We start from the raw sequence: 19,449 nt of genomic DNA, 5'->3' as shown, positions 1-19,449 counted from the left end.
TCAGCAGGTGTAACCACAGCAAATAACACTCTTCTCCACACTTCCTTACACAAGCCTTCTGTCTTGAAACTTTCCCCAGATCCCTCCAAACAACCAGAGCAACCTTTCTTTCGTGTGTTTTAGAGGGGCATGGCCTTATTGCACTTTGTTGTATTGTACTTTGCAGACAATGCATTTCATTACATGTTAAAGGCTGCTGGCAACCCTGCCTGGAGCAATCCTATCAACACCATTTTTTCTAACACCTGTGTGCTCTGTTCGTGTTTCCATGTCACATTTAATTAAGCTATATACATTGTTTTATCAGACAAATTGCTGCTATTGTATTCTTAATAAACTACATCATAGTGTAAACATTACTTTAATATGCCCTGGAAAACCCCAAAACCCTTGTGATTCCCTTTTCTGTAACATGGCTTTATTGCTCTGTGACTCACATTATTGAAATAGCGATGATCTGGATCCAAACCCTCAATCTCGCCAGATGTGCCTGGTGCTGAGTTTCCATCTAGCATTTCACCCAGGGGCTTCCTGTGTCACCTGGTAGCCACACACCTTTGGGTAAGTTACCTAATCACCAGACTTCAGTTACTGAGTCTATAAAATGGGGATAATAATAGAACCTACCTCATGGGTCTTTGTGAGGATTAAATGAGTTAATATGTGTAAAATACATGTATCTAGATAGCTTTAAAAACAAAATCCTGACTTCCATGGTCTTTCTCTTTGGCTCTCTCCTCCTTTATCGTCTGTCCAGCAGGAGGGCTGGTGACTTGAGGCTTTAAGAGCAAGATTCTTGGAGTCACACTCTGTCATAGTCTTTTAGACTTTAGAAGAAAAGCCACATTGAGCTCTCTAGACTAGAAGTAGAGACCCATCTTTGCCCCAGCTCATAAGCAATGCCCCTCCCACACCATTCAGGTACCCCTTCCCAAACACCCCCCCCCTTTAAATTTTAGGGTTAAAACTCTTTTTTCCACTTAAATAGTCATTAACTCTCCAGGCCCATCTGTCCAAAACCTCCTGCTTTTCCTTGTAGACTCTGTCTGTAGGTAAAGTCTATAGACAGAGCATGTCCAAGGTTGTGGTTCTCCACCTGCTCCTAATAGCCCCCTCATTTAGCCCGCCCTGAGAGCACTCGGTTGATGCCTCGAGCCATCTTTGCCAAGGGGCTAGGACTAAGGGGCCTATTCTGGAAGGACACATAACACAAGGGGTCCTCAGGAAGTGAAGCACCCACAGTTCTCCTGACCCCATCTAGTTGAACCCCATGTAATCAGAATTCAGATGGGGTATATCTGAACTATACTGAATTCATGTTTATGGAAATCTTGAAAGAAAAGGACTGTTCAGCTATAGAGCTGAACAAGCAAGTTGGAAAGGCTTTTGTTTAATTTACCTAAGAGCAAAAGTGTTTGTGAAACATCTGTGCAACTGCTTGTATGTAAATAGCTTATGCTAAGTGCAAATGAATCTTATCTATTCTTTGATGTAGACCCCAGGGGTTATTTATTTGCAAATACTTTGCTAGAAGTAATTGGAAAGCAATACAATTCAGTTTCTCTCCGAATACTCTCAAAGCAGACTTATCTCTAAATTAAGTGAGCAGAGATCAAGTTGATCTAAAACATTGTCACTCAAGAAACTAGCCTTATCAAGAACGCTTGGTTCCAGAAGGGCTTGGGGAGGGAAAGATCTGCTCCAGCAAGGACTTCTGGAAGTGGAAGGGAGGAACTGTGATATTCTACCACCACTTGGGGTGACTGGGTGGTGGGGAGACTTCAGACAGGATGGTCCAAGCAGAGGCCTAACTGAGAGAACAGAGTGCCTGACACTGTAATGTGCTGGACATGGAGCTGTGGGCAACTTGCCCTCCATGGACGAGGTCCACATCCTTGGAATCTGGGGAGCCAGGTGAGTGGTGGGAGGTGCCTGTGGTGACAAAGTGCCCCTGAGTGGACAAAGGTCCAACAGTTTTCTATGGGGCTTTCACAGCAAAAGTTTCCTCAGACCTTGGCAAGTCCTCTGTGAAGAAAGCAGAGAAGGCAGGGCAAGGGAGGGAAGGAAAATAGGGTAATATCATAGGGCATGTCCTCCAGCCAGGTCTGCCCTATTCTAATAGCCAACATTTATGGGCGGCAGTGCAACGTGATGGTAAGAGGAGGCTCTTGCTGTACCCATTTGGCTGGATCAATACGACTCCTCAAGGAGATCACCCATCACTTGCCAGAGCCCATGGCAAAAAACCCACATTGACCACTGAGCTGACCATCCCCCTCCAGGTTTTCTGGTGGAGAGGCTAAGAGGGGGCTGTGGAAGGGAGGGCTGGCCATTCAGAAAGTGGGTGGGCTGAGAGTACCCCTTTCCTTTTGGCTGCCTTTGTCCCAAGGCTAGTGATTAGAACTTCAACAGGCCTATTTGGAGAGGAAGATGTGCCCACCTCATTGAAGATACAATATTCTGCTCCATCCAGAAAAATCATAGGGATGAGGGTCGGTTGGTGGCCACTAATGGCAGAGATGTGGCCTGAATGCCCAGAGTTTGTCCAAGTAAAAATGGCAGATGACCAGATCCAGAAGAAGAGAGAGTGAGGGGTGAAGGGACTGAGAAATGATCCACACAAGGGCTCCTGAGGAGAGGGCCCAAACACTAGCTGGTCCAGAAAGAAAGACAGCCACCTGGGCAGCACCCTCCGGGAGGAAGCAGTCTGCCCCCAGCACCTCCTCCCTGCCCCAGGAGTCAGAGCAGAGTCAGCAGGGGCAGAGAGGAGGTGTCCCATGGCGACAAGCATTGGAAAGGGGCGAGAGGGGCCAAGCGAGCCTGTGGCTATTGCACCGTTACAGGGAAACGGAAGCGCCCAGGGGCTAGGCAGTGAGGCTATAAATGGACCTCATGCACACATACACACACACTGTGTACACTCACACATGTGCACACATGTGCTCTTACACATGCACACCTCTCCCTCACTCTGGTTCCCACTGTAATAGGACAGAGTGGGGGATGGGAGGAGACTCAATTTTAAGTTTGACATTTGGGTCTTTGTGTAGGAGGTGGACATTTACATTGTAGAATTGAAGTGGACATTGCGACTTAAAGTGGTTGGACATTTTATTCCCTGAGAGTCTAGATGAACTGTGAGATTGACCAAATACATTTTTTTTTTATCCAGAGATGGGGAAGAATTGGTTCCACAGAAAGAGATACAAATCAAGCTCTTTAATGATTACACCCTGCCCCACCCCCTGAGTCTTGCTTGTTCAACATGATGGACTCAGTCACCCTTTGGAACCAGAGCCGAGAACTGTACACCTTATTTCATTTAGTTCTCACAATAACTGCAAGGTAGGTATTATCATTCTTCCTGTTTGACAGATGAGGAAACTGAGGCCTAGAGAGATGAAGAATGGTGCCCAAGATGTCCCAGTCTGTGCAGGCTGCCCATGGACCCTGTGCTTAGAACCCCTGCCTCCCTCCCAGGGCCTCCAGGAGTCCTGGAACTTGCCTCAGCATCATGAAATCTCACTGAGAGCATACCTGTGTGGGGCAGAGGGCACAGATGACGAGGCAGGGGCAGAGACAGTGGTACTGAGGAGTCATCCTACAGGAAGACTTGGGTCTTGCACCCTCTTGCAGGAAAGTCAGAAGTTTGGTGCTGAGTTACTGCGTTCTGCTGTGATTGTTCAGAGGGGTGTGTTGTGTGTGTGTGTGTGTGTTCATGTAAGCATCCCCTTTGAGGATGGAAGCCTCTTTTATTTTCTTTTTTTAAAAAGATTTATTTATTTATTTATGCATACAAGAGCTAGAGTACAGGCCAGAGATGCGGGGTGGGGGTGGTGAAAGGATTCACCAGAGACAGAGTGGGGAACAGAACAGGCAGATTGACCAAAGCACACTGCTGAGGGGAGCAGCGGGTGAGCCAGGAGAGGTCTGCTGCGCCATGTGGGTTTCTTCCTGGCCGGCCAGGGATCGAACTCGTGCTGCAGAGGCTGCGGACAGCTTCATAGTGCGGTGCTTAACCACTTGCGCCACCAGGGAGGCCCCCCATCTTTATTTTCTTTCCATCCCCACTCAGTTCTCAGTCCCCCTCGCCCAAGGAGAGCCACAGGCCATATGCAGTGCCAGTCCTCATGCTCCTCAGCCCCTCCCACCCTGAGCGCAGCAGCCAGGTTGACCCAGGCACCAGGCACCATCATCTTCTGCTCAGGTTTCCAGGTCTCAGCTGTGTTGTCGCAGGCTGGGGCTGCCAGTGGGCACTTGGCAACGCCTTCTCTGTAAAGTGTTGAAGAGAATCGTGTACCTTTTCACAGGCTTGTAAATCCCCTGGCTGAAACACTTCCTCCTGATGTATTGCTAAACAGAAATACCACTGGCTTTGTCAAAGCTGGGAAAAGGATGTATTTCTTAGTGAGCAGCTGTCACCATGAGTTCTTTGTGGGGTGTGGCTGGTAATAATCTAATTAGCCCAGCTTTTGGGGGGGAAAATGTGTTAATTAGTTTTTGCTTAAAATACACCATCTTGATGGCCTCCTCTTCCCCACTTCTCTCCCCTGGGTGAAGCCCCAATTTCTCATCCACACTCGGCGGCAAGTCTCAGCCTGGTCACCGCTGTTATTGGAAAAGAAAATGTAAAAAGTGATTTTTGTGCAGTCACAGATTATGATACATGTTGACGGGTTCCTGCAAGTTGAAAAGGTGGGGCAGAGTAGGACTCACAGTGGCCTCCAAAGACCCATGGAGTTCTGGTCCACAGTACCGCACGCCATCCTCTGGGCCCCACTTCCAGCTCAGGGGGCTGGGGGCAGGACCCCTGAAAGCGCAGGTGGAGGGCAGCCAGGACCGGGCTGGGTGGGAGGTGGGAGGGCTCCTCCAGGCCCTCAGACGGAAGGGAAGAGGTCTCTCCAGGTGAGCCCGTCCCCCCGCTTCTTGTCCAGCCACCTGCCACAGCTGAAGATGGTGGCCACGCCGGTGCTGGTGTTGGTGACTTCCACCTTGTCCACCAGCCAGCCCGAGCAGTAGCCGCTGCTGTCATGCTCCACCCGCACCTTGCGCAGCTCGCCCAGCTCCAGCGTCTCCAGGAAGAAGCGGTCCGAGCTGCCCCGCTCAAAGAGGTTGCGCATTTTCTGCTTCAGCTCCCGCTTGCCCGTGTCTCCGTTGGCTCCAAAGATAGTCACGAAGACGTTGGCGTCGGTACCTGCTCCAGGCTCATACCCTGTCGTCACGATGATCTCGTACTTGACTGGCACCAGGTTCTGGATCTTGCTGGCAAAAGTCTCCGTTGTCTTGGTGACCTCGAAGACCTTGAAGTACTTCCTCTTCCTTTTGAGGGGGATGAGGGAGTCGCAGTTGAAGAAGTATCTGGGGGAGGGAATAGAGGTGGCTCAGGGGACACCAGCCAAGGCTCATGCCCTCCCTGGGGCACCTGGTCAGGCATGAATTAGTCCTTCCCCAGGTGACAGGATATCAGGGCTGGAAAAGTCTGTGTTCAAATGTGAGGGTGGGGTCTTGCTTATCTTAAACTTCACAGTGAGTGGCATCTCCATCCTTCTAGTTGCTCCTTGATTGTCCTTTTATTCCTCCTCCCACCCCATATCCAATCCACCAGCAAATCCTATCGACCTTATCTTTGAAATAAATCCAGAATCAGGCCACTTGAAAAATATGCAGTAATTTGCTAACTGCTCTGCCGTCTCTCTGGTTCAAGGCCATGTGCTCTTCTATTTGGAATATATCAGCCTCCTAACAGGTATCCCTGCTTCTTGTTACCTATGATCAATTGTCTGCACAGCAGCCAAGTGTTCCTGCAGGGATGTAAGTCCAGGAATGTCATTCCTCTGCTCAGAACCCTCCAATGACTTCCCAGCGTAAGTGAAAGACACCTCCTTACAAAGACCTGTAAGACCCTACCTGATCTGACCCTCCTCCCAGGGTTTACCCTCTGCTCTTCTTACTTATGGGAACTTAGTTCACTTAGGGGAACACCAGTCATGATTGACTGTCTTCTTCCTCAAAGGGACTGATAAATGATTTACCTGGAGTTGTCACCTTCAGAGGCAGCTGCAGGATCCAGAGTAACAGTCCCAGATAGAGTCAAGTGGAAGCATGACTATAAAATATGTGCTCCCATAGTTGACATGTGAGAATCTCAACTCTCACCTGGCTCAGTTGAACTGTGTGTGTGTGTGTGTATACAAACGTGTATGTGTATGTGTGCACATCCTGTGCACACACTCATCAGCTTACAAACTGTGGACTACGAGGAGTAAGGGAAAGTCCTCTACTGAAGAAGTCACTACCTGAAGAAGCAAGTTCAGGACCAAAAAGTCCCTTCCTACTCCCCCTACCCAATCCCTAGTTTAGCCTCTGGGCAATGGCAGTGAGTCCAGTAATTACCAAGGAAGACAAGGTGTGGGAACACTGCATCTGGCATAAAGGGGCCTGGGGTTCTCCCACTTGTGTGACCTTGGGTAAGCATAGCCTCTGCGGGGGGCCTTGGTTTTCTCACTGGCAATGCTGGAAGTTTGGATTGCATACCTGCATACCTGCATAGCTGCTATTCCTTCCCGCTCCCCATTGCTGAAATGATGGCAGCTTTGGAGATCTGGCACTGGCTAATGACTTAAGGACGGTAGGTCCAAAAGGCTGTGCCCAGTGGCGCAACATCAAGCTCAATGTTAGACAAAAACCCAGAACAACAAAGAGAACTTACTTTCCTGCGTGCCTCCTAATGACGGCGCTTTGCAATTCTGACTCCCACAACTGCTTCAAGTTACAGGCATCACCCTCCCACGAACAGAAAGGCCAACTAAGTCACTGGCCAACCTGACCCTAAGCCAGGGTCGAGAACCAGCTTTCTGGGCCCCCGAAAAAGCAACCTCTTAAAGACACTTCAGTTTTTAGCACTCTCTTCTTCCAATCTGTCACTTGAAAAATCTGGATAGTTGTGAACATACAACACTCTCTTCAAGGGGGATATACTTGCATCCTTTGTTTTAAAGTCTTATAAAATGTATTCCTTCATGCAACTGCCCACTCATAGACATAATTCTATAGAAACGCACAAGCCATGTGATCGGGGCTTGTTTCGTAAATGCACACATTCTCTTTTCTGTTTGCTTGTTCCGACTGCTCTTTTCCTACCTTCTTGAACGTCAGCATCCCACCTTCACCTCATGTAACCCATGCAACAGCTTTGAGCGGGTCTTGCCAAAATTCCCTCCATTTCCCCCAGACTTGGACATCCCCACAAAGATGTGGACATATGTGGGATGTCAGTGTTCCCTTTACAAAATGGCATCATAAAATATGAGTTTTCCCATATCTTGCTTTTCTCACACAACAATACTTCCTGGGAGTTGCTCCAAATCATTTGGTATCTATTTAATTCATTATTTTTAGTGGTTGAAAAATACTCCCCCGTGCAGCTATAAGGAAATGTTTTCTAATAGACATAATCACAAGAGCACCAAGCTTTTAGACCTGGGGGCTTTGTGAAGTCAGCTTCAGGGGTGGAAGGCCACTGTTCCCAGTGCAAATGGGGAAAGAGTCACCAGCAGAGCAAAGGCAAAAGCAGAGAATGGCGAACAAAAAGAAATGATACCAAATGCACAAATAGGATCACACTCTGAACAGCATGTGCCAGGGAGAGGGCATCCCCAAGGTTCCTGGTAGCCCACTCTGATGGGGTAGCGGGATTTTTACTTTCTTGGACATGCTTTTTTGCATCACTTGAATTTTTATAGTGATTATGTATAATAGGATATTGAGATAAAATAATAAGCTGCTTTTGTTTTTTAAAAAGAAGTGCAGGCCTGCCTGTGTGTCCTTCCACCGAAATCCTGAGGATACTGGTGCTATTGCACAAGAGGGGTCAGAACCAGGACATGTTGGAAGACAAAATTTAAGATTCCTGTATTCATAAGACACTGAGATTGTGTTTGTTTGCATTTCATGGCGATGCAAACATTATGGATGATGTGGTGGTAGGGAAGGAACTGTGGGTGGCCTGTAGCATGCTGTGGTTTCTAGAACCATGGCGTGTTCATAACCACAATGATGAAACACACCTGCACCTCCTCCCTTCCAGATGGAGGTGAGACATCTGGGGAGAGACAGGTTCTCATCCATCAGAAGCCACAGGCATGAGGCAGGCTAGACCTCCTACATCCTTCCCCACAACTAGACCCTAGAAGCATCTGGCTCTCCCCCTCAAAGGAGACTGGTGGATAGAGTGGTGATGGGCTGCTGCCCACGGCCGCACAGCGGAGATGGAAACAGCCGTGGCATCTGGGGTCTGCATTCTCTGCACCCCCCTTCCATTTGGGAACAGTGCCCACTGTGCCTGCTCTCCTTCTTCTCCAGGCTTTCTAGTGAAAGGCCATCCTTGGAGGGTGTAGGAAAAGAAATGTTTCCTTGGACTGGAGGAGAAATTCTACAACTCAGCCCAGAATGACTATACATGGGCTGTTCATTGGCCAGGAGACAGCACGTCCCCTTCCTCCTGAGACCCGAAGTTGCTGGGTGGTGTTGAGAACTTTAGTTTTCTCTCTTATAACAGACATTGTCTTTTTTTTTTTTTTTAAGATTTTATTATTTTTGCATAGAAGAACTGGGGTGCAGGCCAGAGGTACAGAGGGAGAGAGGATTCACCAGAGACAGTGTAGGAAGCAGAACAGGCGGATCTACTGAAATACACTGCTGAGGGGAGCAGCAGGTGAAACAGGAGGGGTCTGCTGCAACATGTGTGCTCCCTAACTGGGGATTGAGCTCAGGCCATTATTGCACTAGGCCTTCATTGTGGTAGCACTGAGACGTAAACCCTGGCCCACCAGGGAGGCCCCCAACATTGTGGGTTTAAAGCTAACCTCAAGGGGTGACTATTTCATTATCGTATTGTAAGATTTTGCTATGTTTATTTTGGGGGCGTGCACAGGAGCCATGGCTGGGAGGCAGGACCGGCTTGCAGAGGGGCTTTTTGCTGATCTGGGCTTATGGGTGAAGTCAGTAACCCTCTGTGTCCCAGCTTCCTTGTCCTCATCAGCCATGCTGGGAGCAGCCACACGTGGCAACTCCTACAGTATTTATTGCAGCCTGCTCTATTTTTCCTCTGAAAGAGTCACAAGTAACACGGCAGCCCAAGCGAAGCTGCTCTAGACTGAATGAATCACGTGCTGCCCAACCCCTGCATTGACACCGTAACCCTCAGTGGGATGGTATTTGGAGATGGGGCCTTTGGGAGGTGCATAGGATACCGGAATTGTCAGGCCTAGTCTCCCAGCCAGGAACAGATCCCAGGCTGCAGGGCAGCGCTGAGCCCCAGCCACTAGACCCCCACGGGTTGGTGTCTCACGAAGCTGCAGCAGGAACTTCGCAGACGCTCAGGCAAGCAAGCGAGCAAAGGCAGGTTTGTTTAGAAGAAGAAGAAAGTTTATTGAGGAGAAAAGGAACAGAAATAAAGTGGGACTCCCAGGCCAGGGAACCAGGCCAGGGAGGGGCAAGGAAGCCCAAGTGGAGTCGTGTCTCAGGAAATATAGACCTTCTTTCCCTCATTATTCTAAAGCTCCTCCAGTCTCTCTGTGATTGGGTAGTTCTCGGCTGGCTCACTTCATCTGCTACTGAGCGGGGGATCTTCACATTCCTTATCTAACAGGTTTGTCTTTCCCCATTTGTTGCGTCTTCCCCCTTGTTTGATAGATTTATCTTTGTGACCCGGTCTCCCAAATGAGCACCCCTGCATTTTAGGGGAGAGAAATTCAAACATCAGCTATTGAAGAAAAACAGGCTGGTGCCCACCGGTCTCAGGGCTGACCCCATCTCATCTCCCCCTTGCATAAACGAGTCTGCTGCCCTAATTAAACCACTCTCCGATTCCCAAACTCCACCATCCTTTATCACCTGAAGGAAACCAAGGCCAGCGTTAACACATTCCTCGTGCTGCTCTTATCTCTGAAGCCTTCCTTAATTCTCCTGCGGTCCCCACCTGCACTGTCCTTGCGGCTGCCTGATTCTCCCTAACTTGCCCTCGGATTCACTTAGGTTGGGGGGGGGGGGTCGTGAGGGTGGGGCCCGCACCATGTGATGAGCGCCCTTATAAGGAGAGGAAGAGATGCCAGTGTTCCCTCTCTCTGTCTGCCACATGAGGACACAGCAAACCATGAAAATGACCCTCAGCAGATCCCAACCAAGCGGGCACCCCGTTCTCGGACTTTCAGTCTCCAAGACAGTGCTTTTGAGGCCCCCACCCTGAACCATGTCTGTGGTATTTTGTTCTGGCAGCCTCAGATGACATGGAAGGACGTTCAAAAGTCAGAACCAGTTGCTGTCCAAATCTCAAAGGGGAACCTTGGATGGAGGGAGCCAGTTCTAGGGAGCCTGCACCTTGCAGGTTGAGCATACACAGACTTTGCTTGTAGAAGTTTGGGCTCCTGAGGTCTGGAGCCTGCAGCCTGGAGACGCTTCTGGGTTTGGCAGGCCTGTGCCTGGCTGTCGCTTCTAGCTGGTCTGCACATGGTGAAAGGCATTGCCCTGGGAGGGGGCACGAGGAGATGGTGAGGTCTGGCAGATGTTGGGGGGCATGCCCCAGCAGGAGCTGCGCACCTGGGCTCTCACTCACTCCTCCAGCAGACACCTCTACCACCCCAGGCAAGCATTGCAGTCACCTCCCTCTTCCCCTCTGGTTCTTTCTCCAGGACTTTCCTGCCTTTCAGAGCCCCAGGCATTTTCTGGCTTCCAACTTGGTTACCAGGCGGTTTTAATTAGAAAAAAAAAAAGGAATGGCTGTGGACTGTTACCCAGGTAACTAAAACCCTTAATCCTCCAGAACTGCCCGTGCCTCCAGAAGGCCCTGGTGAGGGAAATGCAAAGCTCTTTATCTGGGAACCTGGGAGGCAGATGGGCCTGGGATTACCCCAGCTGGTCTCTGCTCCCTACCCTGCCCACGTGGGCAGCAGGCCTTCACCACCACCATGGAAGCAGCAGACTTGAAAGCTGCCCTTCTTTGTCATTAGTCAGTGACGGGAGGGCATGGAAAGTCCCCTCCGTCTGACACTTCATCCAAGGAAGCGTCCCTGGATTAAAAGTCTGGAGCACCCAGGGTCACTGATAGTTCAGGTATCTCCAAACCAGTACAGTTGCTTCTTCCCATCTCACCTCATAAGCTCCTGAGTGAAGTGGCCCAGGCCTCTAAGGGTACACGGTCCCATGCCCTGCTGTCTTCCCCTCGGCCCAGACTCAGCCCTGCCCCATTGAGGGAGTGGTACTGTCCAGGGAGGGGGCCCAGTACCTACACGTTGCCATACTCCATCTCGGTGATGGTGATGGTCTTGACGTGCCAGACCAGTTCTCTCTTGGGAATAAACCGATCCTCTCTTGCGAGGTGGCCCACGCAGAGGGAAGCAATGTCCCCCAGGAAGACACTGTCGAACTCAAACGTGTCTGTGGCCCCCCTGCAGGAAACAAAGGTGTGGCTGATGAGAGCTGTCATGCTGACCATGGAAGGAAGAAAGCATTTATTGAGTGCCTACTGCATTCCAGACGCTGGTCTGGGGAGATAGGGATAGGATGGCAAGCAAGACCTTAAGTCAGTTGTCCATTCCTTGAGGGATCCGTCCTAGTTTTATAACAAGACTATCCCAACCAGTAAGTGTCCTGCCACTGTATGGTCCCAGCACCAAAGAACAAGCCAGCGTCTTCGGGCCGATGGAGTGGGGAGGAGGGTGAAGCCCTGGTGTTGGGCTGAGGAGCAGGATTTAAAGAAGAGTGGAGGGGGGTGGCGCGGAGGAAGAGGAGAACCCCCTCATGTGGATCTGACTTGGCAAAGCCATGGGTGAGAACGGTGGGGTGGGGAGGTGCAGACATTTCTGGGCTTGGATGGAGTGTGTGTTCAGTGGTCATGGCAAAGGAGGAGGGGGTGGGGCAGTCTGTCCCCGCCAGGCTGAGCTCAGACTTTATCCTGATGTTGAGGGATGGAGGTTAAGAGTTGTGGGTTACGGGAGGAGGTGACTTTAAGCTGCTCTGGAGAGGCTGGGGAATGAAGTCGGTCTCTGAGCAGGTCACAGGCAGCTGTGATGTGAAGGGGGAAGTGAGATTCTCTGGGGTGTTTTCAGCAATTGATGGGGGAGAGAGGTGACTTTATAACCAGCTCCAATTGTGATTTTCTATAAAGTATCTCAGGTTCTCTCTGCCTCCCCTCCTAACCAGACTTAGTCGGGTGTTGGCGTGATTCCTCTGCAGTTTTAGGGGTGACCGTCTAGCTTCTCAATTAGACTGCACCCTTCTCTTCACAGACCTGGGATAATGTCGGCAGTGATTTTGGTGCTGCCATATAGTGGCCTCTCTTTAATTAATTTGTCAGTTAATTAATTGTTGCTATAGCTTTCTACTAACATTTTTAAATTGAAACAAATTTGACATACAACATTGTGTAAATTTAAGCTGTACAACATTAATTTGAAATATTTATATATTGCAATAAGATTGTCATTTTAGCAATAATTAGCACCTCTATCATGTTCTGTAATTCTTTACAGTGGTCAGAATCATTCAATTCTAACCTCTTGTGGGGGGGCTGTCTTTAAAAGGCGGTCCCCGCTCCCCCTTCAGAAACCTGCTTCATTCTCAAGAGCATGCACGGGGTGGACACACAGTAGGTACTCTGTAAGCACTTGCTGACTGGGCCCATTGGTGGACTCGGTGCCACCCAGGATGGGTCTTGGGGTGGGGTCCCTTTCTAACTCGTCGTGCCCACCCCCAACTCCCCCCCCCCCCGGTGGGCACCCTTGTCCTACTTCCTGAAGGCCCGCTCTCTAGAGGAATTTTCCACGAGAAACTCTTTGGATCGGTTCTTCCTGCCCTCCAGGATGAGCCAGACGTTCTCCCTGGTTTCGCCTCCATTGCCGGTTTCTATGACAATCTCATAGGCTGTGTAGAGAAGGTGGGGGAGGGTCAGAGTGGAAGAAGCGCCCCCTCTCCCTCAGGCAGGAGCACGGAGTCCTAGCTCACCAGGTCTTTGCCCTTACCACAGCCCGGGAGTTAAAGTCAGCACAACGGAAAAGCTATAAGTAGAATTTTCCCCACGGGACTAGCCCCACTGGAGAAGGGGCTCAGCAGCCACCATGCAAGTCATCAGCATGGGGGTTGTGGGGGAGGGACCAGCAAAGCTACTGTGAGCTCAGGGGCCTGGATGCAGGTCCGTGCAGGACAGGAGCGTGGAGAGCAGACCAGCCTTGATATGGTGCCCGTGCTCTGGGCAGCATCTGCAGAGCAAGCTGGCCGCGCCATCCAGGATGTACAGAGGGAAGCCAATACATCACATGAGCCTCTGCTATATAAACAAGTGTTTGTCTTGAAGCCAGAACTGCGGGGCATGAGATGCTGTGAAGTGTCAGAGGATGCTGGGCTTCTTGGGACATCTGGAAATTAGGTTCCAGATCACCTTCCCATCTCATGCTATCAGGACCCTCTTCACTGGGGGTGCTCCTACCACATGGTTTGGATGGGGCTGAGCTTTTGGGCCTGGATGGTCAGACTCTGCCCCCAGCGAGGCTCTCCCCTTAAGCTAGAAGGCCGTGAGCTTGGGCCTAGCAGCGGCCATCTTCCTATGATGCAGAGAAACAGAGCTGAGAGGAGAAGGGGACAGAGACACATGGACGACTTGGACCCTATGAAGACAGCCAAGTCTAAGCCAACTCCATCTGAGGCTCCAAGTTCTGGGAGCCAGTACATTCCATTTTTGCTGGATCCAGCTCAGGGTTGGGGTTCATGCAAACTTGTGGTTCAACCAAGATCCTGATGATTTCTGAAATGCTGTTTAACCTCACCAGGACTTCCAAAGAATAGACGCTTCACGAACATGAATATAAAGATGGGTTTGCAAACAGAGCTGCCTGGTGAAGCAGTGAGTTCTCTGTCCCTGGGGAGATGGCCCTTGGGCTGGATGTGTTTGGGCCGGAAATGTAACTGATAAGGCTGAGTTTGCAGCCCTTAAAGTCTTCAAGGGGGTGGACGAATAGGAAGGCAGAGGGCTATAAAGAGGGAGACATTTGTCCCACCAGAGGATGTTCCAGCGAGACAGATCTTTTTTGTCCCCCCAGGTATGTGTGCACATGTGTGTGTGCATGTGCACACATGAGTGTGTGAGGCTGCTGTCCAGGACTTGCTCTGGCCCAATTACAGCAAGAATCTCTGGGGTGGGACCCAGACATCAGCATCATTTGAAGATTGCTGATTTTTTTTTCTTTTCAGCTTTGGCTGCACGTTGGAATCATCTGCAGAGGCAGATGCTTGTAGAGGGTAGGGAGCAGCTTTTGGAACTGCTAACGAGAATTGGAGGTGAAGGCAGGGAACAGGAGGCTAAGTGAGGTGGGGAAGTCAACTTGTCTGGAGTGCCAGCTAGACCCAATAAAGACAAGACATCTTGTGCCAGGGCAGGCACACTCAAAGACTAATCAGAGGCAGAGCTTGATGTGAAGAGAGGATTTTTCAGCTTTAGCTCTTAAAGCAACACTAGCTGTAGTAAGAGATAAACCTTCACATCTCAGTTGCTTAGCCCAGCAAAATATATTTCTTATACATGAAATAGAGTAGTGTACGGGTGTCAGGCAGGGGGTTCTCCCTTACCCCCCATTATCTGGCACCCCACCTCTTTTCATCTGGGCTCTACTAGCTTGGATATGCCACTTCACCCTTCTGGCTTTTTCTTGCCCTATCCATGTGCCAGAGTTGTGAATTTGTACCCCAACCAGCTCGTAGGGTGGGATTTAGTGGGATGGCAAAGATCTAATGAAAATCCTGGTTCTCTCATACATGAAGCAAGTATGAGAGTGTTTGTTCTCACAAGCTGAGTGCTCAGAGGTGGCCCTGGGGTCACAGAAGGTAAGCGCCATATGCGTAAGTTCTCTGCTTTATCATTGCTGTGTACACAGAAGTCAGAATAAGCATGTGGAAGGTGCTCAGTAAGTATTTGCCTAATGATAGTTGAGGGCTGGGATGTTTGGTTTAAGCTGTGTCCATGGGCCTGCCCAGAGGGAGCCTCCTTCTGAGGACACAGGTGTGACTGTCTATCCCCGGTAGGCTGTCTGTTTCCCTGTGGGCAGCCTAGAGGGCACTGCTCTGCCCTCTGAAGTCTCCTAATAAAGGCAGATCCATTCTTGCAGTCCCTGGGCTCTGCCCTGATGCTTCCCCTCTCTAACCTGGACACATCCTTCTAGGGAACTAGTGCAAGTGCCACCTCCCCTCCGCCATCTCCCTGCCAATACAAATCCCTCAGGTGTTAGCACTTGTTTGGCAGAAAATCTGTGACAGAGACTCAGTGATCATGCACCAAGCCTCACACACCTCTCCTCCCCTGGATTATGTGAGTGGCTATTGCATCAGGGGCTTAGGCTCCGCCTTCTAATGAGATTGTGAAGATCTATGGAAAAGGATTACATCTCCTACCATCACTGAACACTAACTAATTGAGCAACTGTTGAGTCCTAAAACCTGCAGAGCTACCTACAAACATGGGTGATTCTGTCCCTAACCTCTGGTTGCCTGTAGTAGCGTAGGGAGTCTAATCCATGTGCAAAGGACCATGGATATGACTAAACTAGAGGTCACTACGCAGTGTGCATTACTCACAGCATCTCAGAGAAAACTGAGCACCCAGTAACTTCTAAGTAAATGCAATGACAAAGGCTGGGAGTTCATTCTCTGAATTAGGGCAGGAGTACAGAAAACTTGACAAATGAATGCTTAGCTCTTTTTTTGAACGCTTTCAGAGATATCAGTGCTCATTACCTCCCGAAGCAACTAGTTTCATTGTTGGGTGGTTTGGATGGCGTGGCAGAGATGGCTGGGTGGTGTTCCATCACAGATCCATGCTTCCCTTCAATGGTGTACAGTGTCTGCCCTGAAGAGCTGTCAAGGCAGGGACTACATTTCCCAGGTACTCTTGCATCTAAGTAGAGTCACATGACATGTTCTCACCAATAGAAAATGATATGCTTTAGCCAGTAGGGAGTGGGCCTACTCTGTGCTCTTTTTTCTTCTGCAAGAAATGTGGAAGACTCATATTGAAAATGGCAGAGACACAGATAAAAAGCTTGGGTGCCTGAACCACAGCGTGAGACCTCCTGCCTGACACCCACACTGCACTCTTTATTATATGAGTGAGTAATAAATGTTGTTGTGTTAAGCCTTTGAGATTTGGGGGTTCATCTCTTATTGCTGCCTGTGTTACCTTAAGAGCTCAGGTTGGACAGTCCTTTCTTTACTCAGGGCTTTGCCTTTGATAAGTCTTCAAATTTATTAGAACATGACTTTGGCATCTGTATTAAAGAAATACCTCCCTTGTCCCTAATGACCATCCCCCTTAGGGATCAATTACTCTTTTCCTTTAAATACCCGTAAGGAAGGAACTGAAGAGAAAGTGGCTGATGGAGATGTTGGCTCTCCTTGTACATTCTGTTTCCAGGAAGGCATGATTTGGCAGCTGTTGCCACAGGCATCCATTGGATGGAGCCCATGATGTAAAAGCAAAAAAGGGAGAGCTTTGCACCACATTGCTCAGCCCAGCTCAGCCCTCAGGTAAGCTTGTCCCCAATGGATTTTGCTGTTACCCAGTTAGTTCCTGTGATTCATGCCAAGATCTGGTACATGTATCTTGGCTATTCCAGATTCACCAAGCAGTCTTTATGGTGCTTTCTGATGCACCTCCCCAATGTTGGGCACCTGATTCCCCTTCAACTCTAACAGTCTCCAACATCATTCCTCACCTTCCTCCTGAGCTAACTCTCATTTAACTCTGAAGATTCAGCCAAAGGGATCGGGGTTGGGGGAAGTAATTATAATAAATTAAAAATCAAAATCAACAGGCAACTATAAACCAGAGACACTCTATGGGGTGGGGGGAGAAGCGAATAGGATCAAAACAGGGGTGTGAAGAGCACAAGGGACTATGGTGATGGTGCCTGGGTGAATGGGTGGTGGGACTTTCATGGGGACTACACCTGAGAGGAGAAAGCATACATTGTGCAAAAATGAAGAATGATGTAAAATATATATAAAATAAAATTTTTAAAAAGCTATTAAGTCAGACTAGGAAAAAAAAAAAAAGATTCAGCCAAGGCATCACAGCTGGGCTGGGCCCACCATCTCCCCACGTACTGGTCTCTTCCAGCTCATCCTGGATCTTGTTGTTGGCACAGGCAAAGTCACGGACTGTCTGCCTGTCTCCCTCACTCTTGGAGAGCCAGCAGTCACACTGGAAGCGAAAGGTCTCATCGCGTGAGTTATCCTTCACGTCGACATAGCTCAGGTGCCAGCCGGGAAACATGCCTGTGGGTAAAACATTGTGGGGACTGTGACTTAAACTAACTCTCCCACCCTTTTCAGACTTCCACTCCCCCAAGGCCAGGGGCTGTGTGGCCCTGGACAAGTTAGCTGTACTCTGGATCTTGGGCTCCTGGGTGATAAAATAAAGGGTTATAACAGATGATCTCTGGTGGCTCATTCATCCCAGAGGATAGAATTCATTTTGCAAAATCCTTAACTTGGGAATTCGTGTATGTGAATTAAGCCAGGTACAAGCCCTGAGAAACTGTGCTATAACTATACAGGGATGTTTCACCTGGGAGAGGGCTCATGGTCAGAATCACAGTGGGGTCTTGAACTCAAGAAATCAACCTTTTGGAATACACAAAGCTGAAGCTTGAATCTTATTACTTCCTGACACCGGTGTTCACCGAGGTCACACCCATTATCCTTCCAGTTTTGGCATCAACTCCTCCAGGAAACCTCCCTAAATCACCTGCCAGTTCTCTGGTGGGTATCCTTCTACTTGACCCATAGCATCCAGCACCTTCCTTGACCACATCCTGACAATGTTGTCATCCTTGTTTACATGTATCTCCTTCACCAGACTGTGAGCTTTTCAGGGCAGGGTCTTAATGTTGTTTCCCCAGTGCTCACATAGCAGTGACCCATAGTGTTGCTAAATGAATTCTAGATGAGTACCTTGTGATTTTGAAGACCTTGGCATGCCTACTATCACAGAAGGAATCAGAAGTTGCTATTGCTTTAGGGTATATGCTAAACTTGACAACTCATGGCCTAATATTGGGGGTACAGCTACTTCTGTTGAATTGGCAGGGCTTCCTTCAGTAGTGTTCCTCCCAAATCACAGGGAGCAATTATGAATCGCTGTGCATTTCCTGAGACATGTTCTTGACACCATGCACTGGTTCAAGTACTTGCCTCCCTTAAAGTCCTCAAGAACCCTGAAAGCCAAAAGGGCCCCGGGGCAAATCCAGAGGTCTGACAGGTTATGGTGATAATCTGCTGTTCATATGACCTCAGACAAACCCACAAGGAACTCATGTGATGCTCTACTCTCACGTTCTGTCTTCTCATTCTACCTGGAGTGATGGGGGGCAGTCCCACTGTCCCCACCAAAAGCCTTCTTTAGGATCTGCCCAAAAGCAACAACTAGATATCTTGTCATTGGTCTCAAGGGTCTTATAAGCATGAGGAGGCACACAAAGGTAGACACACACTCCCACCACCCAGACTGCAGGGGGTAGATGTTCAGGCTCATCAGCAGGGCACACACACTGGCAGTCCTAATTATTAAAAAGTACTTCATATTGTCTTGAAATAACATCTTGATTAAAGTGGAAAACTGAATGCTAAACAATTATTTTCAATTTAAAAACACTGCTGTTGAGTTAAACAGTGGTGAGTTATTTGATCAATATTTTTTTTTCCTCAACACATAGTTCTACTTTTCTGCATGAGAGCTAGTTCCACCTGTAAGTTTGTAAAATGGCTGCTTTCTGGGATAGTTCCTGATAGTATTGTGAAACTGATTAAACTGCTTAATAAGCCTCAGTGTGTTCAATCTGGAAATGATGCACAAAAGACCTATTGAAGCAACACTTGAAGTCTTCTAGAATGGAACTTAGAAAGGTAGAGACAAGTAAAGAGAAAGAGAGGACTATCCAGGGAATGGCATTCTTCATCACCCCCACCATGGTGTCTGTGTGTGTATGTGTGTGTGTGTGTGTGTGTGTGTGTGTGTGTGTGAGAGAGAGAGAGAGAGAGAGAGAGAGAGAGAGAGAGAGAGAGAGAGATTAAGATTGATTCTACTATTCAGGTCTTACATCAATGTTATAAGGGAATCCCGGGAGTGGTACCCAAGCATCACAGTGTTTACAGCAGCCCAAGTGATTCCAGTGTGTAGCTGAGGCTGAGAACTTGGACCTGCATTGTCATCACCCAGAAGGCTTGTGCAAAATACAGATTACTGTCCCCTTTCCCCCTCTAGAGGTTCTGATTCAGTAGGTTTGCAGTAAAGTCTAAGAATTTCCATCTCTACATAGTTCCCGGGAGACGGAGCTGCTGGTGGTGTCAGAACCACACCAAGAGACTCTAACTTAATGCATTAGGACCAGAGCCCTTTCTGACTCTGGG

At 49.0% G+C, this 19,449-nt stretch overlaps 1 protein-coding gene across 1 annotated transcript in view; it reads right to left on the bottom strand.

Annotated features, from left to right (window-relative positions):
- Positions 1–4,877: 4,877 nt before the first annotated feature.
- Positions 4,878–19,449, bottom strand: part of LOXHD1 (lipoxygenase homology PLAT domains 1) — a 126,750-nt gene continuing 112,178 nt past the window's right edge. Inside the window, exons 38-41 of the mRNA XM_037508574.2 lie at positions 17,146–17,316; positions 12,786–12,918; positions 11,286–11,444; positions 4,878–5,358 (exon numbers count right to left, since the gene is read on the bottom strand). Coding sequence (XP_037364471.1) covers positions 4,878–5,358; positions 11,286–11,444; positions 12,786–12,918; positions 17,146–17,316 — 944 coding nt within the window. The remainder of the gene's footprint in view (positions 5,359–11,285; positions 11,445–12,785; positions 12,919–17,145; positions 17,317–19,449) is intronic.

The sequence above is a fragment of the Talpa occidentalis genome, unplaced genomic scaffold (genome assembly GCF_014898055.3).
Source record: "Talpa occidentalis isolate TD23 unplaced genomic scaffold, MPIMG_talOcc4v2.1 talOcc4.13, whole genome shotgun sequence".
In the NCBI taxonomy this organism is placed as follows: Eukaryota; Metazoa; Chordata; class Mammalia; order Eulipotyphla; family Talpidae; genus Talpa; species Talpa occidentalis.
Note: the sequence above shows the minus strand (reverse complement) of the source record. Positions and strands in the feature narration are given on the sequence as shown.